The sequence below is a fragment of the Lotus japonicus genome, chromosome 1 (genome assembly GCF_012489685.1).
Source record: "Lotus japonicus ecotype B-129 chromosome 1, LjGifu_v1.2".
In the NCBI taxonomy this organism is placed as follows: domain Eukaryota; kingdom Viridiplantae; phylum Streptophyta; class Magnoliopsida; order Fabales; family Fabaceae; genus Lotus; species Lotus japonicus.
The window spans coordinates 19,633,254-19,655,931 of NC_080041.1; the positions used below are offsets into that span (position 1 = coordinate 19,633,254).

General features: G+C 40.0%; 2 protein-coding genes across 2 annotated transcripts; one reads left to right on the forward strand and one right to left on the reverse strand.

Moving 5' to 3' along the window:
- Nucleotides 1-1,526: 1,526 nt before the first annotated feature.
- Nucleotides 1,527-7,253, reverse strand: LOC130734028 (benzyl alcohol O-benzoyltransferase-like). Its single transcript, XM_057586315.1, has 2 exons — nt 6,713-7,253; nt 1,527-2,623 (listed from the first exon to the last, which is right to left on the reverse strand). The coding sequence occupies exons 1-2, from the start codon at nt 7,157-7,159 to the stop codon at nt 1,685-1,687; spliced, it is 1,386 nt and encodes a 461-aa protein (XP_057442298.1). The 5' UTR covers nt 7,160-7,253; the 3' UTR covers nt 1,527-1,684.
- Nucleotides 7,254-21,234: 13,981 nt separating this feature from the next.
- On the forward strand, nt 21,235-22,218 carry LOC130729322 (uncharacterized mitochondrial protein AtMg00810-like). The gene has a single exon (XM_057581044.1). The coding sequence runs from the start codon at nt 21,235-21,237 to the stop codon at nt 22,216-22,218; it is 984 nt and encodes a 327-aa protein (XP_057437027.1).
- Nucleotides 22,219-22,678: the final 460 nt, after the last annotated feature.

Genomic DNA, 22,678 nt, shown 5'->3' on the forward strand with positions numbered 1-22,678 from the left:
CCACTTGGTAGCATCCACCTCCATCACAACCACCTTCATCGCCACCACAACCACCTTCACCAACACTGCCACCACCGTTGAGACTGACACCACCACTCGGACTACCACCCCCACTGCCCCACCACCAATGAAACTGTTGGATAACATCGACCTCTACCACCACTATTTCCTGACCCCTCCAATATTTTATCGCTACTACCACTCATTGTCGTGAATTTGCAAAGTTGATAATTGTGGTGACTATCGTAGATTTACAAAATTGACAATAACTTTTTTAAAACTCAAAACTACAAAAAACTAAAAGTGGATTTACAAAACTAAAAACTTGTTTTGATTTTTAAAAATTTTAACATACAAAACTAAAAACCACCCCGAACAGAACCTTAATTAATGACAACTTCTTGTTTTAAAGTCATGGTAAATCGATAATGAAGTGGTTATTTTCACATGTTTCATATCATTTTTCTCTTTTTATCTAAAACTTTTTCATTTGATTCTCAGAAACTCTCTGTTTTTTATTATATGCAATGTACACTAAAATGAAGTTTGATCAAGTATTAGTAATTAGTTTTTAAATTTCATAAAATATGGTAAAGTTATCTACTTTCAATTCAGCGGTTGTAAACTAAAGAGTTATGGAATGGAGTTCTATTATTTATGTTTAGAGAATTGTTATTGCCACCACCTAAAATCTAATCATGTCACACTTAAAAGTGTGAAAACCGAAAACGCCTTTTAATATGTTTGCGATCGCACTCACAATGTGCGACTGTGACGCACTTACAAAAAGTGCGACTTCGACGTACTTATATCTATTTCTTGCCCTTTCTTGTATTTTGAAACATTTGGTCTCTGATCTAACATTTCTTCTTCCTTCTACTAATTACTGAGTCGATATGAGTAGAGTGCAGTCGTCGCTCAAGAGGGGGAAATGGGCGTCACATTGCACACTGCTTATTATCCGAGCAAAGTGTTAATGATGCTCAGTGAACTTTGCAAGTAGTTTATCCGAATCTCCTTTTGGAGTGTACTTTGCAAGTAGTATTTCTTAATCTCCTTGAGTTCGAACCCTGTTTAGGTTTACTAAGGAGTCGCGAGTTTAAGTGTAAATGAACTGTCTTGTAAGTTGTTTTTTTGCCTACAGCTCAATTTCTTCATTCAATGACTCAGTAATCATTTGTAAGTACCGCTAGGCAACCATTAGGGTATTGAAGAGATTATGAACTATTGACCAAAAAATAAAATAGTTTATGACTTAGTTACAGACTATTTTGAGATCATTTTTGTAAGTTGTTCATATTTTCTTATGAACAAGAGATATTGACCTGAAACCAATTTCAGCTTAATTCAATAAAATTCTCAAATTAGCTCATAAACAAGTGTTTATTACCTTAAACACTAAATTAAATTATTACCCAAATACATTAGTGTTTATTTCCAGCACCAATATTGAAAAACCACGAATTAACTAGCCATATTATTCATGTAAAGTGGCTTGGTCATTGCTTCAAAAGAATTTAAAAAAATTAAAAGAACAAAAATAATCCCATTCAAAGGCTCATGTTTCATCATAATGTTTGTTCTTAATTTAGCTTGGTCTCTTGTGATACTTCACTTATGCTATATAACGAGAAGTCTATTTGATTTGATTTTCGTATAAAGCCAATACGAAAATTTTATGAAGCTATATTGAAGAAACAATGAAACTGGATTTGAATCCACGCGTAGTAGGTTGGATATGGTTCTTAAGCACATTATCCAACTCTTTTGTGAACCTCTCCATGGCTTCTGATGGTAAACAAACCGGTATCACTAAACCTTCCTCTCCTTTAGCATTTTTAAAGGCTATGTAAAAGCTAGCCACACCGGGTATGGCTCCAACTCCTCCCTTGGCTGGCCCTCCATAAACAGCCTCCCCCCACCCAAAGTCGACCCCTCCAAACCCAGCACGTGTGACATCTGACACAAGATACGATCTTACCACAGTGAAGTGTGGTCGTCCCTTAATGACCATTAAATCTGCTAATGAATGCATATACTCTTGAGTAATATTAGCTTTTGCTTTCCTTACTAACTCCAATGCATAACCTAAAGGATTTTCACATAACTTTTTAGCACTTGTAACTGCAGGAGAAAGTGCAAAAACGTTGCCATAGTAGCCTATTGGTAATGGAGGGTTAAACTTTTCACGTGCATTAACAATGCAAAGGATGCGAACCTCCTCATCGTTGTCTGGTTGCAATGCTATTGTGCGACAACGCCAAAGAAATGCAGTGAGAATTTCAAATTTGGAGCATTGACGTTGATGGAGAGGAAGGAAACTACGAATTGTAGCTACTTCAGAGGGACCAAAAAAGAAAGACCGATGAGTCATGTCATCTAGGGGGATGATGGTTCCCTTGGTGTCAGGTACTTGTTCATATTCATGATGGGTGCAAGTTACTTTTGGAGGGTCCCTTGCATTTAGTAGCTCTCTATGCCACACCGGTAGAATTGAAGGTTTGTCCATGCCGCGAGCAATTTCACCTAAGGCATTCAAAAATTGAACCAAACCAGCTGCATCACTCATAGTATGGTTCAATCTGAGTGCGAAAATGAAACCTCCACACTTGAGCCGCGTTACCTGCAACATTCCAATTCAATTATGTAAGATTATAATTATGGTTCTACTCAACCGTTGTCATTAATGATAAATTAGTCATTTTTACACTATGTTTGTTTGAGGTGAGATGCAAGAGAGAGATACAAGAGAGAGAGAGATAGAAGAGAGATTAATAAAGCACCTTTGTTTGGTTTCTGGGTACTGTAGATGAGAGAGAGATTAACACATTGTTTGGTAGAAGAGAGTTAGGGTAGAGAGAGATGAGAGGAAGAGAGATAGAGGGACCTAACCTTGTTTGGTGGGAGAGAGATTGAGGGGAGAGAGAGATTGAGGGTGGGAAAAACCCACTTTTTTATCTCTTCGCGTTTTGCGAAGAGATTCACGTGGGGTGCTTTTTTTTTTTTTTTATTCTGGTGCAGTTAGTGGCGGTTCCAAACCGCCACTATTATATTTTTTTGTCCTTTTCTTAGCATTTAGTGGCGGTTCTGAACCGCCACTAAGAACCGCCACTAAATGCATTCTGACACCTTTATAATAAAAAAATGTTTTTTTAATCAAAAGTCAATTTTTCTCTTTCTTCCACCTCATTATTTTCCATCTCTCTCTCCTTTATCTCTATCATACCAAACAACCTCAAAATCTACTCTATTTCTCACATATTTCTCTCTACTCAAACTCTCTCTTCTCTACTCTCTCTTCTCTATCTCTCTCTACTCTACCAAACAGAGCATAAGAGTGAGATTTTCTCACTTTTTCCTTTCTTCGCAAAACGCGAAGAGATTCCTTTTTTTTTCTTTTTTACCATTCTTGCAGTTAGTGGCGGTTTGTAACCGCCACTATTTGCATTTCAGTTAGTGGTCGTTTTTTATCAAATTGTTTTGCATTTAAATTATTTTTTAATCAAATATTTACTTTTCTCTTTCTTCCACATCATTATTTCTAATCTCTCTCTCTTCTTTATCTCTACCATACCAAACAACCTCTAAATCTACTCTATTTCTCACCTATTTCTCTCTACTCAACTTCTCTCTTCTCTACTCTCTCTCTTCCCTATCTCTCTCTACTCTACCAAACGAAGTGTTAAAGTTAAGGTTAGACGACGAAGAAGTGATAATGACATACTTCTTTCGTTCTACCAAAAATGAGATATTCTTATCCTCTGTCTTTTTTTTTTTTCTGAAGTTCTTCTCTTTTGAGATAAAAGTGGATACAAATCAAGATAGAAGTTACTAAAACTGAACTTTTGAGAGAAGTGTACTTTGCCCAACTTTGAACTAAAGATAAAAAGTATTTGAGCCCTAATGCTTTGTTTGGTAGAGAAAAGAGAGATAGAGAAGAGAGAGTAGAGAAGAGAGAAGTTGAGTAGAGAGAAAGAGGTGAAAAATATAGTAGAGATAGAGGTTGTTTGGTATGATAAAAAGAGAAGAGAGATAGAGAAGAGAGAATGAGGTGGAGGAAAGAGAAAAAGTTATACTTTTTATATAAAATAATAATTTGAAGACATTTCTAGGACTGTGGGACCGCCCGAAATGTTGAAATAAATGAAAAAATAATCTGATTTGGGAACCACACATTCTCTCCAATTTGAGAAGAGGAAAAAAAGGCAGTGGGACCCACGTTTTTATCTCTCTCTCCCCTCGCTCATGTCAAACCAAACAAGGTTGCATTCATCATCTCTCCCCTAACTCTCTCTTCTCTCTTTCTCTCTTCTCTAACTCCCTCCTAATAAACAACCCCTAAGAGAGAGATAGAGAAGAGATAGTAGAGAAGAGAGAAGTTGAGTAGAGAGAAATATGTGAGAAATAGAGTAGATTTTGAGGTTGTTTGGTATGAGAGAAATAGAAGAGAGATAGAAGAGAAAGATAGTGGTGAATTGTAGTAAAAATACGCTTTTATCCAAATAAAGACAAGAAACCATTTAAAATAATAATTCAATTTTGTAAAAACACACACTTAAAAGCATGGCCGTACCATTTCTTCTCAAAATGAGATGATGTTAAAAAGTGCAATATTTCCACCTCCATTCCTCTCTCTCCCCTCTCTCCCCTATACCAAACACATATACTTGTCTCCATCCCCTCTAACTCTCTCTTCTTTATCTCTCTCTATTCAAATCACCCTCCACCAAACAAAGAGCAGTAAAGGGTAGTTGGAATGTTTGAGTCCTAACAAAAACGTAGCTAGGTATTTAAATTTTGAAGTTCACTAAGAGAAATAAATTAAAGGAGAAAATATTATGAGTAAAGTACACTCACCCCTCTCAAGGTTTATTAGAATTACACTCCACCCCATTCTTGTCTAAAATCTACACCCCACCCCATTTTATATAGATGCAAATTTAGTGACGAAAAATATTCTTCATTAATAATTAGTTATTATTTAAATTGTTAATCAATAATTTCAAAAAATATTTTCAATATAATCCAATAAATTTAAAAATGAAAACATCACAATCCTCCTCATTCTCTCAATCGTGGTCTTCCTCCGTAAATTCACAATGCAAATTCTGCAATAACACACCCGACCGGTTTACAAACCATATCTCGAACATAGGGAAACATGCTTGTGTTTTCATATTTGGTAATAATTCAATTTTAATCAAAATAATCTCTTTATACCTCAAATTTTGAAAATTGGATTGTAGACCCAAAAAGCAAGACAAATGGGTGAAGAAAATAGAGAAACAAAATTAAGAAATATGAAGTGAATCGGCGGTTATTAGAACCCAACGATGCGGTGGAGCACCGTTTTTAACAAAATCCAACGACATCTTAAACCAACAGAGCGTTCGCTCGCAACTTAAAGGGGGTGAAGTTCACAAGAAGTAGTTGAACAGGTAGCTTTGGGAATGTGTGATTCACGTTCTGTGGTTCAGGTCGCAACAAAACTTTGATGCATGGTGGTGCCATGGGGTTTCACATTCTGGGACAGTGGTCGTCGTGTTAAAGGGAGCAAAGGCTTGGTGGTGACCGTTTGTGGTGAGAAATATGATTTGGAGACAGATGGGACGTGGACTTAACAGACAGAGTGGATTGTTTTTTTAAATTTAATTCAGTAAATTATTTTCATAAATTAATGTATGATAGTGTAAATGCATTAAACTTATTTAAATTTTAACTAATTTGTAATTATTTTTTATTAGTGACGAATTTGTTTTCGTCACTAAATTTTGCCTTTATAAAAAATGGGGTGGAATGTAGATTTTAAAAAAGAATGGGGTGGAGTGTCATTCTTACAAACCTTGAGGGGGGTGAGTGTATTTTACTCAAATATTATAGAGAAATTGTGATGTGATAAAAATAAAACAACTTTCAAAATGTTAATTGAGATTGGAATTTGATTACTCTTTAATGTCAAACCCAAAATAAATATTCTTTTGTTCAAAAAGAAAATATTCATATTAGAACTTACAATAGCCATAAATCTACCCAAATGTTAGTTTAGAGTCAAAATTGTTTTTTTCTATACATAAATTTATTTAGATATACTTCTAGTCACCGCCTTAACATGAGAAGCTAGAGAGGAACAATATGCCTGTTTTAACCAGGTTTTCCCAAAGGGGTTTTCCCTGATAAGGTTTTAATGAGACATGTTTCTTTAATCTGTTTCTAAGGAGGTGGTGGGTGGTGGGTTTTAATATTAAGAGGTTCTTTGCTGCTGTTATGTATAGTTACTACTTTAATTTTTTCTCCTCTCTTCTTCATATTTGTATTGGGTTGAAGTACCCCTTGTGCTTCGCTTCAATATAATTCATATTGCTTAAAAAAAAATATGCCTGTTTTAGACATCCCAAACAAAAAACAGAAATAATAAAAAAAAAAAAATTGTGATGTGATGAAAATAATATTACATTTAAAATGTAAAAATTTAGAATTTAACACTTTACAAGTGTTAGCATCAAATTTCTCATTATACATAAATTTAATTAAATTTAATTATATTGAGTATCAATTCGTTGTGGGTAAAAATAATTATTCAAACTATCAGATTATTGAAATTAAATTAAATTTTTAGCAGCCACACTCTTAAAAAACCTTTAACTTCCACGACACAAAAATATTAATTAACCGTATTATGAAAAGAGAGGACCAGTATATTGTATATACGTACTTGTATAAGCAACAATGGAGCGTTAAGCACTTCACTGGAACTAGGAACATCATAAAGGAGCTCCTCCCAACAAGGGAAGGGAGGTTGAAGAGCATCACCAAATTGTTTCATGGTGACATCTGCATCTGCCTCAATGAATAAAACACCATCAGCGGTACAATTCACCACGAGTTTTCGATTAGGCCCTTCCATGAGCCTACCTGCAAGAGGATAGTAAAACACAAGTGTTTTAGCCAATGCCTTTCGAATCACCTCAACGGGGTCCTTCCCAGTCATTGATGGATCATAGCGGTAGAACTGTATCACTGGAATATGGAACCGCAGGCCTTCTTGGTCATCTATATCTGAGAGCAGTTTCATTTCATGAGGGGTGGGTTGAGATGGAGCTACCAGCTCCGGCTCACACCTCCGCACTGTGAATACCAAAGATGCAGGTGAAGACGCCATAACCGAATTAGGAAGATAAAAATGGAATGACTGATCAAGATTCAGTGATGATTTGTGGTGGGGATGCTATGCTGCTGGGCTGCAACTGCAGGATTCCTTAAGCCTGTATATATAATGTGCCATGTATAAGATAAAGTCAGACTGAAGAAAATAGAACCACATAAATTTTAAGAATAATTTCTGTATATAATACCATATAAGGACAAAATCATGTTTGTTAAGCATTACCTTTTTTTTTAACTTATAGTTTGTTTTTACTTCATAATAATACATGTTATTATACAAAGCTAGGAAGGTAAACCTTTATACAATTGTTAGGCCATCTATAAATTTGTTTCATAACAAAACTAATTCATGGAAGGTAACAAGACTAATTATTTGTTATGATTAGGCACTTTATCCTCTAAAGTGCACGCCAGTGACACCTTTATTTGCACAGTATTTGTGAATTTGTGTTATGAGGTGTGATTTATGTGATATCTTATTGACTCTTCTCAAGTATTTACATTTTTCATCAACTAAGAAATTTGTTTCAACAATGGGTTAAGATTGGATTCAGGTCTTACCATGGATAAGATTACAACATCAGCTTCCCGACATTGAAATTAAAGCTATCAATCGTGGAAACCTCGGTACCTGCAGCTTCATGTTTTTTTTTTGGTTAAGCCCTGCAGCTTCATGTTGATAGAATAGAATATTCAATGTAATAATTTCTGATTATTCTCCTGTAATTACGTTGTGTCATAATTAGTTAGTTGACCATACGTTATAACTCATGTATATATATTATTGACAAATCAATGAGAAAGGCACCCAATCAATTTCTCACATGGTATCAGCAGTCCAATTTTGATCCCAAATTACCCTAATTTCTCTTTTTCTCTCTCCTGCGCCTGTTCTTCTCTGGTTTCTCTTTTTCTCTTATGTTTGACCAGCCGCCAGACCCGCGACCCATCTCCTGCCCGCGCCGCCGCTCCGCCGCGCCACCAGCCCTCTCGCCGTGCCGCGCCGTGCGTCCCTGTCCGGATCCAGACCCGCGACCCAGCCAGCGCCCGTTCTCTCTGCCCCACGCGTCCCAGACCCGTGACCCAGACCCGCGACCCAGGTCTCTCTCCCTCACGCGACCACCGCGCGCCTCCCCCAACGCCGCCGTGCTCGTCTGACCTGCGCGACCTGTGCCCCTGCACCGCGCGCCCTTCTCTCTTCCAGTCGCGTAGCTTCCCGATCTACGCCCTCCGGTCACCATCGCTTCTTCAGCCCACGTTCTCCATCGTCGTTCCACTCTCTTTCGGAACCATGTCAGACTCCGAGAACAGCGATACCGGCAACAGCGTCTCCAATGCCAAAACAGCCTCCGGTGCCAAACAAGCGTTTCACCCCGCCTTCACTGTATCCAACATCAAGAATCATATTCCTATCGTTCTTGAGATGGAGACAGATCAGTATGGCACTTGGGCAGAATTGTTCCGCATTCATGCAGACTCCCACAAGGTTCTTCATCATATTGAACCTCCCACGGGGAAGGCACCACCGACTCCGGTCACCAGCGATGAGAAGGAATTATGGAACACTCTAGACAAAAAGGTTCTTCAATGGATTTACTCCACTATTTCCTTTGACCTTTTGAACACCATTCTTGTACCCGGTTCAACTGCTATGGGAGCCTGGAATGATTTGAGAGACATTTTCCAGGACAATCAGAATGCTCGTGCTATCACTCTTGAGCAAGAGTTTTCTACTACTCGCATGGACAACTTTTCCAATGTCTCTACCTATTGCCAGCGTCTCAAGACGCTCTATGACCAGCTGAAGAATGTTGGCGCTCCTGTCAACAATCACCGTCTCGTTCTTCAGCTGATCTCTGGCCTTTCTGATGCTTATCGTGGTGTTGCTACCCTGATTCGGCAAAGCAATCCTCTTCCTACTTTCAACCAGGCTCGCTCCATGCTCACATTGGAAGAATCCGGTATGGCAAAGATGGTGAGTCATCGCTCTCATGCTGCCATGCACACGTCCCAGCCGAGTCATTCTGATGATTCCTCCCAGAATAGCAACCGTCGCTCCAACAACCGCTCTCGTTCCCGTGGAAATCAGGGTCGTAGCGGAGGACGCGGTCACCGTGGTGGTTCTCGCCCTACTGGTTCACTAAGTTCTCCCAATGCCCCTCCACCGTGGCCTTCTCCTTGGCAGCCGCAACCGTATCCTGCCTGGCAACCGTGGGGTTATTCCACACCGCCCTGGGCTATGCCTCCTGTAATTCAGGTTCCCTCTGATACGATTGTCCTACACGATGCTGGGACAAGAGGTTCGACAACCGCTTAACAATAAACAAAACTTAACAACAAAACAATAACACTCAGAAGTTGTTAACCCAGTTCAGTGAAAACTTTCACCTACGTCTGGAGGGTTTGCACCCAAAGAAAGGAAATCCACTATCTCAAGATTCAGGAATTACAGACACTCATGAACACCTCAGTTCATAGTTCACTTCCTAATCTACCCAGTGTATTTCTACTTAGAATCTCAACCTAAGTATGAGAGCCCCTCTCACTTTCTCTCAATCACTGCCACAGTGATTGGTATACACAATGAACAATCAGAGTTTGAATGTAATCAAACAACACAGAACCTCTCTTTGCTTTATAGAATCAGTGAGCAAAGACAGATTCACAACTAACACAGGACGAAGCACAATAACAAATCCTAAAACTCTTAATCTCTCTTTCAGCTTCGGTCATCTTCACGTTTTAGGTCTTCATCCTTTTATAGACTTCAGCAGCGGTAGCATGGGCTTTAGGGTTAGCACAGGCTGAAGAAACAGATTCCAATAACAGCAATTTGAAAACGCAATCTTGATAGATTCGGTTTCTTATTGCACAAGTAAAGATAGAAATCAATCTTTTAACAAAGATTGTTTCAACAAATAACAACCCAACAACTAAAACCCTTTTGGAATAGTTACTTGCTCCTCAAGTAACTCAAAAACATATCTTCAGCAAATCTTCAGAAGGCCCATAACAGAAACTCAAGCTGAGGACTGATGTCCTAGCTTCACGAGGTCAGATGCCACGGCATCTGCTTCGACAATCAGTTGTTTTGACAAAATGCAAGGCAACATGTTCCAACAATCTCCCCCTTTGTCAAATTTTGTCTAAAACAACTCACAATCAGAGAGGATAAAAACTAGAGAAAAAACTCTCCCCCTTAGTCAGAACTCCCCCTCAAACAAACGCATCTACACAACCCACTATCATACTTCAGAAGGCATAGTCGGAACAAAACACTTTAGCAGCACAAACACACAACCAGAGGTACAATCAGCCTTAGCACATGATAACATCAAAATGGATCAGTTTGAACATCATCGTATCAGAAATACTACCATCAGAAGTACTGTTCATCAGAGGCAACATTTCAGAAACAAACATAGCCATCGTCTTGAACTTGTCTTCAGACCAGAGCTAACACTATCAGAACACACATAGCACAGTAGAAACAGAAGCAACTTCTCACAACTTCTGAGAACATGAACATCTGAACCAAAACAAACTTCTGATCTGCGAACATCTGAACAAAAACAACTTCTGATCTGCGAACATCTGAACAAAACAAACTTCTGAACAAAAACAAACTTCTGATCTAAAACATCTTCTGAACTAAAACATCTTCTGAACTGAAACATCTTCTGAACTAAAACATCTTCTGAACTGAAACATCTGAACAGAACCAACTTCTGAACCTCAAACTTCTGAACATAAACAACTTCTGAACCACAAAACTGCTCAAAAACAAATTTCTTCTGATCTGAACAACTTCTGAACCTCAAACTTCTGAACATAAACAACTTCTGAACCACAAAACTGTTCAAAAACAAATTTCTTCTGATCTGAACAACTTATAAAACTACTCCCCCTTTTTAGCACAAATTTGCAAAGGGTGCATCCAAAACAAAAGACAAGATCAAAATCAAAGCAAACTATGCTTCAGAACCGGACTTTTCCTTAGAACCTTCGGCACTTCTCTCTGTACTTGCTTCAGATCCTTCCTCCTCGTCGCTTTGTTCAACATCTTGACGTTCTTCTTCTTGTAACTTGAGTAGCAACGCATCAACTTTGAGCTTCCTGGCAGTACTCACCCGAATTGTTTCTTGTAAAGCCTTGGAGACTTCCAGTAATTCAGCAATTATGGCCTTAGTGTCAGATGCAGTCACAGTAGGCGCAGATGTTTTGCTAGTTGGTAAGGCAATGTCGAGAACATGTGGGTCCATAAACAAACGTTGATCCAAAGTGATTGGAACACCACAAGACATAGCCACATCATCAGCTCTGAGAATCTGAGGATGTTGCTTCAGAATGATCTCAGTAAGAAGTGATGGAAACGAAACAGGCAGCTTCACAGCACAAGTATCAGCATGCTTCAATGTCTGCTCAAACACAAAAGTTCCAAAATCAAAATCAATAGACTTGCCTATCCGATAGATTAATTTGGCAAGCGTTGCAGAAACTCCAGAAGTATGCTGAGTAGGAACCCAATTCACAGCACCAATCCTGTTAAGAATAGCATACTTCACACTCAGATTTCCAGTAGAGAGCAGCTTCTTGCTAGGCCACTTCTTCACATAACCAGCGCTAAGTTCCTTGGCCACAACATCCATGGACACTTCTTCATCAACAAAGGCAATAGCACTTTTGCCAAGTGCTTGATTGATCACAGCAGGTGAGAACACAACACATTCAGCTCTCACATAGACTTTCCTGAATTCTGCACTATCAGGACGTCCCACATCAACAGAGAGATTTACCAAGAACTCTCTCACAAGCCTCTCATAGCACCTTCCAACATTCTGAATAGTCTTCATCAGACCTGCTTTCTCAATAAGTGCAATAACATCTCTGCATTCAAGAACATCAGAACCAACATCCCTTTCCTTGGCCATTCTTCTCTTGCAAACAAACTTCCACTTCTGAACATTCTCTTCTAAGTGGAAGGACACTCTATCAATAGGGACAGCAGGAACATTCTGAGGAACACGCTTACCAGAAAACTTCTTTTTATCAGAAGATCGAATGTCCTGAACACCGACTTCAACATCTGACTCAGAGTCTTCAACTTCAACTGGAATCTTCCTCTGCTTCTTCTCAGTGGGAGCCTTTGCTTCCTTTTGCTTCCCCTTACTCTTCACACTGGCCTGTCTGGATTTCTTTGATGGAGTAGGTGTGATCTCAGGAGAAGAAATCCTTCTTTTCTTCTTCATTCTCGCAGCAACACTATCAGCAAAAGTCTCAGTCAGAGGAACATCATCAGAAGCATCATCAGAGATGTTCTGAACAGAGGCTGGATTAGCATCCTTCGACGAGGATGAAACAGAGATATTAGGCGTGGTAGCATCGCCTGAATTTTCATGAGAAGTGGAATCCTTTCCAGGAGTTTCTTGAGCAGAACTTCCCTTAGACCCAGTTGTCTCAACATCAGCCACAACATCAGGCACAACATCAGGAGGCGATTTCACTGGAGAATCTTCATCATTGATTTCTTCTTCGTCAGGAACATCCTCAAGGATAGGAACATTCGGAGCTTTGCTATTCTTGACCTGTGATTTGTAGACCTTACACGTTGGGTTTCTTGATCGCATCTTCTTGGAGGCTTTCTTGGACACAGAAGACGGTTGAGAAGGATCACTCTTCAAACCCATACACTTGACTCCTTTAGCAGTTCTTTCAATCTTGGCCTTGACAGATTCCTTCTTTCCTGAACTTTGAGACATGACGAATCGAGAGGAAATACAAACAGAGTACAGAACAATGAGCACAACTTTCAGATGAACGATGATAAGTCTTGAAAAAGATAGATGCACAAGCGGTTGAGAGAACACAATTTGACCGTTGAAGGTAGTTATAGGATAAGCGAACCATGAAGTAACCTTCTCTCTGCTGATGTCACAACGGCAGTTAATGATGAACAAAAATAAACTAGCCGTTGACACATATGGACACGCTAATTGTTATGCATCAAAAAGGCAAATCCCTAGATTTCCTCTTAATTTTTCAAATGTAAGTGCATCAAGGGGTTTTGTGAAAATATCAGCCAATTGCTTGTCAGTTGTAACATGCTCCAAGTTGACAATTTTATCCTCCACCAAGTCTCTAATGAAATGATGTCTAATGTCAATATGCTTGGTCCTGCTATGCTGTATGGGATTCTTGGAAATATTGATTGCACTGAGATTGTCGCAGTACAATGTCATGACATCCTGCTCAACATCATACTCTTTCAACATTTGCTTCATCCACATGAGTTGAGTACAACTACTTCCGGCTGCAATATACTCTGCTTCAGCTGTAGACAATGAGACACAGTTCTGCTTCTTGCTAAACCATGAAATCAAATTATTCCCTAGGAAGAAACATCCACCAGATGTGCTCTTTCTATCATCTGCACTACCGGCCCAATCTGCATCACAGAAACCAACTAAAGAAGAATTTGTATCATGAGTATAGAGAATACCATAGTCACTCGTGCCATTGATGTACTTGATAATTCTCTTGACTTGTAGCAGATGACTAGCCTTAGGAGCTGCTTGAAATCTTGCACATACACCAACTGCAAAGGTGATATCTGGTCTGCTAGCAGTGAGATACAACAAGCTTCCAATCATGCTTCTATAGAGACTTTGATCAACATCTTCTCCTTGCTCATCTTTGGACATCTTGATGTGTGTAGCAGCAGGAGTTCTCTTGTGACCAGCCTTTTCAAGACCAAATTTCTTGACTAGGCCTTTAGCATACTTACTCTGAGATATGAACATAGAATCCTCCATTTGTTTGACTTGTAGTCCTAGAAAATAGTTCAATTCACCAACTAGGCTCATCTCAAATTCAGATTTCATTTGTCGGACGAAATGCTCCACCATTGAGTTTGACATTCCTCCAAAGACAATGTCATCCACATAAATCTGTGCTATCATGAGCTTACCTCTGTCATTCTTCACAAACAGAGTTTTATCAATTCCACCCTTGCTGTACCCATTGCTTACAAGAAATTCAGTTAACCTTTCATACCAAGCCCTAGGTGCTTGCTTCAAACCATACAAGGCCTTCCTCAACTTGTACACATGATCTGGATGATGCGGATCTGTAAATCCTTTAGGTTGTTCAACATAGACTTCTTCATTCAAATAACCATTCAGAAAAGCACTCTTCACATCCATCTGATAAAGTCTGAACTTCAAAAGACAAGCAACACCTAACAAGAGTCTTATAGATTCCAGTCTAGCTACTGGAGCAAAGGTCTCATCAAAATCAACTCCTTCTATCTGAGTATATCCTTGAGCAACAAGCCTTGCTTTATTCCTTGTGACTGTTCCAGCTTCATCTGATTTGTTCTTGAAGATCCACTTGGTGCCAATGATGTTTACTTCTTCAGGTCTGGGCACTAACTCCCACACTTCATTTCTTCTGAACTGCTCTAGCTCTTCTTGCATAGCATTTATCCAGTATTCATCAGTGAGAGCTTCATTAACATTCTTGGGTTCTATTTTAGAGATGAAACAACTGTGAGCAATAATACTTCTGGATCTGGTAGTCACCCCTTCTTGAAGATTACCAATAATGTTTTCTTGAGGATGATTCTTCTGAACCCTGATTGATGGAGCTTTGTTTGATGTGATATCTTTGTCTTCCTTTTCATCAGCACTTGTTTCTGACTCATTGTCGAGGGCGGTTGCTGGAGCATTAGCTGGAACATCAGCACCATCATCATCTTCATTCAGAACTGCTTCTTCCTTCTTGCTTGGTTCATCATCCACAGTCACATTCACAGATTCCATCATGGTCCTTGTGCGAGAGTTAAAAACTCTATAAGCTTTGCTGTTCATAGAATACCCCATGAAAATTCCTTCATCACTTCTAGGATCAAGCTTCCTCTTAGGATCACGATCTGCAAGAATATAACATTTACTTCCAAATATGTGAAAGTATTTTACAGACGGCTTTCTACCTTTCCATAGCTCATATTGTGTAGAGGATGTCCCTGCCCTGATGGTGACTCTATTATGTATGTAACAAGCAGTACTCATGGCTTCAGCCCAGAATTGGTGTGGAATCTTCTTAGCATGTAACATTACTCTAGCTGATTCCTGGAGAGTTCTATTTTTCCTTTCAACAATTCCATTCTGCTGTGGAGTGATGGGGGCAGAAAATTCATGGCTAATACCTTCAGTTCCACAGAACTCCAAGAATTTTGAATTCTCAAACTCTCTTCCATGATCACTTCTGATTCTTACAATCACACAGTCCTTCTCATTCTGAAGTCTCAAACATAAATTCTTGCATATTTCAAAAGTCTCTGATTTTTCTCTCATAAATTCAACCCATGTATACCTTGAAAAATCATCTACACAGACAAACACATACCTTTTTCCTCCCAAGCTTTCAACCTGCATGGGACCCATGAGATCCATGTGAAGCAATTCCAGAACCTTCGTCGTGGTCTGATGCTGGAGCATCTTGTGTGGCACCTTGGTTTGCTTACCAATCTGACATTCTCCACATAGCTTTCCTTCTCCCAAGCTCAAATTGGGCAATCCCCTTATTGCTTCATCAGCAATGATCTTTTGTATGCTCCTGTAGTTGAGATGTCCTAGTCTTTGATGCCATACATTCACCTCATCTTCTTTAGTTAACAAACATCTGGAAACATGAGCTTTTTCTTCTGATGTCCACATGTAACAGTTGTCCTTTGATCTGACTCCTCTCATCACAACTCTCTCATCGTCAGTGGTCACAACACATTCTATCTTATTGAACTTCACATCATACCCTTGATCACACAGTTGACTTATGCTGATTAGGTTGGCAGTTAAGCCATTTACAAGTAACACATTGTTCAAGTTAGGAGATTCTGTGCTAACAAGCTTTCCTACTCCCTTGATCTTTCCTTTAGCTCCATCTCCAAAAGTGACATAGTTGGTGGAGTGACTTCTGATATCTTGCAAGAAGCTCTTGTTTCCTGTCATGTGCTTTGAGCAGCCACTATCAAAATACCAATCTTCCTTTGATGATGCTCTGAAGGACGTGTAAGCTACCTGACATCTGACTTCACCCTTGGGCTTCCATTCCTTCCTCATCTGAACAGGTTTTTTATCGTGCATCTGAGGATAACCATATAACCTGTAACAGTAGGGCTTTATGTGACCATTCTTACCACAGTAGTGACACTTCCAAGGTACAATCTTCTCAAGCTTGAGCTGGGATTTCACATGTTGAGGTACATGTCTGGGCAATGAATCTGACAACTGATAATTTCTAGGCTTCTTGAATTCAGTTTGTTTCGCAGCAGACACAAATTTCTTTGAACCTTTCTGATTTTCTTTGTTTGCAGTTCTATAGTCAAAGCCAATTCCCTTCAAACTCCCTCCTTGCTTGCTAGTTTCCTTCAGAATTTCATCAAGCATATCAGAACCACTGTTCAACATTCTAACAGATTTGTGAGTAGCTTCAAGCTTTCTTGTCAGAGTTGCCACTTCCTCTTGAAGTCCTGCATTAATCAACACTAGATTAGCCTTTTCCATAACATCAGCATTATTAAACTTACTTTGCCATTCCTCCAGATCTTCCTTCAGCTTTGTGCTGAGCTCTTTCAGCCTTTCATTCTGAGAGACAAGTTGTTCTATCTCACTTTGCTTTTCTCTCACAAGTTTACATGCTTCTTCCCACTTGATGTGTAGCAGCTTGTAAGTCTCAGCCAGTTCCTCATCTGTAATGTCCTCATCACTTGTATCAGACTCATAGACAGTTCCAGAGAAAGCATTGACTTTGTTTGCAGATATCTCCTCCTCATCTTCAGTGTCTTCATCTGACCAAGTTACCATCATACCTTTCTTCTGCTTCTTTAGATAAGTGGCGCATTCAGATCTGATGTGACCATATCCTTCACATTCATGACACTGCACTCCTTTATTCTGACCAGATTTTTCGTCTTCTTTGGTCTTCCTCTGTGAATTAGTAAATTTGGGTTTGTTATCGAACTTCATGTCCTGGACATTAGGCCTGGTTCTTTTATCAATCTTTCTCAATGCTCTGTTGAATTTTCTTGCTAGCATGGCCAGAGCCTCAGTCAGATTTTCACCCTCACAATCTTCATCATCACCTTCATCAGTGTTTGACACAAAAGCAATACTCTTATTCTTCTTCTCAGATTTTCCACTCAGTTTCAACTCAAATGTCTGCAAAGAGCCAATAAGTTCATCAACCTTCATGTTCTCAATGTCTTGAGCCTCCTCAATTGCAGTGACTTTCATAGCAAACTTCTGAGGAAGAGATCTCAGGATCTTCCTTACAAGCTTCTCATCTGACATAGGTTCTCCCAAAGCAAATGAAGCATTAGACAAGTCACGGACACGCATGTGGAATTCTGAAATAGTCTCTTCTTCAGTCATCATCAGATTTTCAAATTGAGTAGTAAGCATCTGAAGCCTTGACATCCTCACTCGAGTAGTTCCTTCATGTGCAGTTTTCAGAATTTCCCAAGCATCCTTTGCCACAGTACACGTATTGATCAGCCTAAACATATTCTTGTCAACTCCATTAAAAATAGCATTTAGAGCCTTTGAATTTCCAAGTGCAGCTTTATCTTCAACACTGGTCCATTCTTCTTCAGGTTTTTCAACAACAGTAGTAGAGGTGCCTTCAACCTCAGCCTTAGTGGGGTGCTTCCAACCCTTGACAATAGCTTTCCAAGTCTTGTTGTCAATCGATTTGAGAAAGGCTGTCATGCGAACCTTCCAGTAGTCATAGTTAGTACCATCCAGAATGGGTGGCCTATTGACTGATCCTCCCTCCTTGTTATCCATGAGAACTTGAATAAACTCCCTGGAGCTCACCCAACCAGAACAGGGTGCCTGCTCTGATGCCAATTGTAATTCAGGTTCCCTCTGATACGATTGTCCTACACGATGCTGGGACAAGAGGTTCGACAACCGCTTAACAATAAACAAAACTTAACAACAAAACAATAACACTCAGAAGTTGTTAACCCAGTTCAGTGAAAACTTTCACCTACGTCTGGAGGGTTTGCACCCAAAGAAAGGAAATCCACTATCTCAAGATTCAGGAATTACAGACACTCATGAACACCTCAGTTCATAGTTCACTTCCTAATCTACCCAGTGTATTTCTACTTAGAATCTCAACCTAAGTATGAGAGCCCCTCTCACTTTCTCTCAATCACTGCCACAGTGATTGGTATACACAATGAACAATCAGAGTTTGAATGTAATCAAACAACACAGAACCTCTCTTTGCTTTATAGAATCAGTGAGCAAAGACAGATTCACAACTAACACAGGACGAAGCACAATAACAAATCCTAAAACTCTTAATCTCTCTTTCAGCTTCGGTCATCTTCACGTTTTAGGTCTTCATCCTTTTATAGACTTCAGCAGCGGTAGCATGGGCTTTAGGGTTAGCACAGGCTGAAGAAACAGATTCCAATAACAGCAATTTGAAAACGCAATCTTGATAGATTCGGTTTCTTATTGCACAAGTAAAGATAGAAATCAATCTTTTAACAAAGATTGTTTCAACAAATAACAACCCAACAACTAAAACCCTTTTGGAATAGTTACTTGCTCCTCAAGTAACTCAAAAACATATCTTCAGCAAATCTTCAGAAGGCCCATAACAGAAACTCAAGCTGAGGACTGATGTCCTAGCTTCACGAGGTCAGATGCCACGGCATCTGCTTCGACAATCAGTTGTTTTGACAAAATGCAAGGCAACATGTTCCAACACCTCCGTGCCCATATCCCACCGCTCCGTGGCAGCGCCCCACCACTCCTCCGAAGCAACCAGACATCCTTGGTCAGCGCCCACAGGCGTATGCAGCTACCACATCCTCTCCAACTCCTACCGACATAGAGGCTGCCTTGCACACCATGTCTCTCCACCCTCCGGACAATCAGTGGTATATGGATAATGGAGCGACATCTCACACCACGACATCGCAAGGTAATCTCTCGTCTTACTCTAATTTGCGTAATTCAAATCAGACTGTTATTGTTGGCAGTGGACATGGGATTCCTATTCACGGTACCGGCACCACAGCCATACCCACCTCTCACCAACCTCTTAACCTAAACCGTGTTTTGCATGCCCCGCAAATTATTAAAAATTTAATTTCTGTACGACAACTCACTACTGACAATAATGTCTCTGTCTCATTTGACCCGTTTGGTTTCTCTGTCTCTGATTTTCAGACGGGGATCCCTCTTATTAGATGTGATAGTTTCGGCGACCTCTATCCAGTCACTGTTCCCACCAATTTTGTCGGTCTCACCTCCAGTCTTTGGCATCGTCGACTTGGACATCCTGGAGCCTCCGTTTTGAATTCCCTTCGCACAAATAAGTTCATTTGTAGTGAACCTTTTGATTCGTATGTCATTTGTGATTCTTGTGTTTTTGGCAAGCATGTTAAGTTGCCATTTTATGATTCTAGAACTACTACATTGATGCCTTTTGATATTCTCCACAGTGATTTATGGACATCTCCTGTTTTGAGTTCCACTGGTCATAAGTATTATGTTCTTTTTTTGGATGATTTCACCGATTTCTTGTGGACTTTCCCCATTTCTCGCAAATCACAAGTGTTTGACATGTTTACTTTACCTCTCTTGTTACTCTTATTAAAACTCAGTTTAGGCAACCTGTCAAATGTTTTCAATGTGATAATGGCGGTGAATATAATAATGAACTTTTTCGCAAATACTGCAATGATCATGGCCTTGTTTTTCGCTTTTCTTGCCCCCATACCTCATCTCAAAATGGGAAGGCGGAGCGAAAAATACGAATCATTAACAATATGATTCACACTCTCCTTGCTCATTCTTCTGTTCCTGACTCCTTTTGGCCTCATGCACTTGAAATGGCGACTTATCTTTTGAACATACTTCCTCACAAAAACACTCAAGAATCAGTCTCCCACACAATTGTTATATCATCGTACTCCTTCCTACATATGCACACCTTCAGATATTTGGTTGTCTGTGTTATCCTTTGTTTCCTTCTACTACTATACACAAGCTACAACCTCGCTCCACTCCGTGTATCTTTTTGGGTTATCCGTCCAATCATAGAGGTTACAAATGTTTTGATTTGTCGAACAGAAAAATAATAATTTCGCGGCATGTTATCTTTGATGAGACTCAATTTCCTTTTGCCAAACTACACCCACTTCCTCCTCATTATTATGATTTTTTAAATGATGACTTACATCCTTATATAGTTCATCAGTGGAAGAATCAGTTACACCAGCCTGTTGCCGATGAGCCAGCCACCTCGGCCACCAACGTTGCCGACCAACCAACCTCTTCCATCAGCCAACAACCACCCACTGCTTCTATCCCAACTAGCCCCCAGCCCCGACACCACCGCAACCACCGCCTCGACCTCATCCGCCTGCTAGGACCGTCACCACTCGTAGCATGGGTCTCTATATCTGATCCTGCTATATCTCCTCTACCACAAAACCCCAACCTTGCTTTGTCTGACCCGAATTGGCAATCCGCAATGCAATCTGAATTTGATGCTCTTATTAGAAATAAGACGTGGGATTTAGTCCCTCGACCTTGTGATGCTAATATTATTCGTTGTATGTGGATTTTTCGGCATAAGAAAAAATCTGATGGCTCTTTTGAGCGTTACAAAGCTCGTCTTGTAGGTGATGGCAGGTCACAGGTTGCAGGTGTTGATTGTGATGAGACTTTTAGTCCAGTGGTGAAGCCTGCTACAATTCGCACTGTTCTCACCATAGCTCTCTCCAAGTCTTGGCCCATTCACCAACTCGATGTCCAGAATGCCTTTCTGCATGGTGATCTTCATGAGACTGTCTACATGCATCAGCCCCTCGGTTTTCGTGACCAACATCATCCTGATCATGTATGTCGCCTGAAAAAGTCCCTATATGGCCTCAAGCAAGCTCCCAGGGCATGGTACCAACGGTTTGCTGATTATGTAGCCACCATTGGTTTTCGCCATAGCACTTCAGATCACTCTCTCTTCATCTACAGATAGGGTTCTGACATGGCATACATACTACTTTATGTTGATGACATCATCCTCATCACTTCCACTCAGGATCTTCGACGTCAGATCATGTCTCTCTTGGCCTCTGAATTTGCGATGAAGGATCTAGGCCCTCTAAGCTATTTTCTGGGCATTGTCGTTCATCGCCATCCTCATGGCCTCTTTCTAAATCAGAGTACTTATGCCTCAGAGATTATTGAGCGTGCTGGCATGGCGTCCTGCAAACCGTCTGCCACTCCTGTTGACACCAAACAGAAGCTCAGCACCTCCTCCGGCACTCCTTATGAGGATCCCACTCTATATCGGAGTCTTGCAGGTGCATTACAGTATCTCACTTTTACTCGCCCTGATATCTCTTATGCTATTCAGCAGGTTTGCCTTCACATGCATGCTCCATGCACGGATCACATGCTTGCTCTCAAACGCATCCTGCGTTATGTTCAGGGTACTATTCATTTTGGCTTGTCTTTGACCCCATCTCCCATTCAGAAGCTCCTTTCTTACACTAATGCTGATTGGGGTGGATGCCCTGACACTCGACGTTCCACGTCTGGCTATTGTGTATTCCTTGGTGACAACCTCATCTCCTGGTCTTCTAAACGGCAGCCTACTCTCTCCCGTTCCAGTGCTGAGGCCGAGTACCGGGGTGTAGCCAATGTTGTTTCTGAATCTTGTTGGCTTCGTAATCTTCTCCTGGAGCTTAACTTTCCGCTTCCACGGGCCACTTTGGTGTATTGTGACAATGTTAGTGTCATCTATCTCTCTGGTAATCCTGTGCAGCATCAGCGTACAAAACATATTGAGATGGATATTCATTTTGTTCGGGAAAAGGTAGCACGTGGTCAGGTACGAGTTCTTCATGTTCCTTCCCGATACCAGATTGCAGATATCTTTACCAAAGGTCTTCCCCGTGTTCTTTTCGATGATTTTCGGACCAGTCTAACCGTCCGTGACCCTCCCGCTTCGACTGCGGGGGTGTGATAGAATAGAATATTCATTGTAATAATTTCTTATTATTCTCCTGTAATTACGTTGTGTCATAATTAGTTAGTTGACCATACGTTATAACTCATGTATATATATTATTGACAAATCAATGAGAAAGGCACCCAATCAATTTCTCACACATGTCCCTCAAAAGTTGTACTTGAGCAACATAAGGGGATTGCACTACAATAGCAGTTGGGCTAAAACCTGCATTTAAGATTCAAATTAAAAGGGAAAATCTTATATCATCAGCAAACACAAATGACAAAGTTGCATTGCAAAAATTTCAGAACTGAGTAAGACCAAGAACTCGCATTTCGTAAATATGACAAAATAAAATCAAATGTACTAATCAGGGTTGTTAATGGCGGATAACGTGACTAATACGATATTTATACAATGCATAGGTGACTAATACATAAACGCTAAACCTAATTACAGAATAATTATAGGT

Bases quoted from the DNA above. Each gene is read 5' to 3' on its own strand.
- LOC130734028 (XM_057586315.1), bottom strand. From the start codon at position 7,159: ATGGCGTCTTCACCTGCATCTTTGGTATTCACAGTGCGGAGGTGTGAG. The intron at 2,624-6,712 runs GTACGTATATAC...GGAATGTTGCAG, and splicing joins CTCCATTGTTGCTTATACAA to GTAACGCGGCTCAAGTGTGG.
- LOC130729322 (XM_057581044.1), top strand. From the start codon at position 21,235: ATGGCATACATACTACTTTATGTTGATGACATCATCCTCATCACTTCC.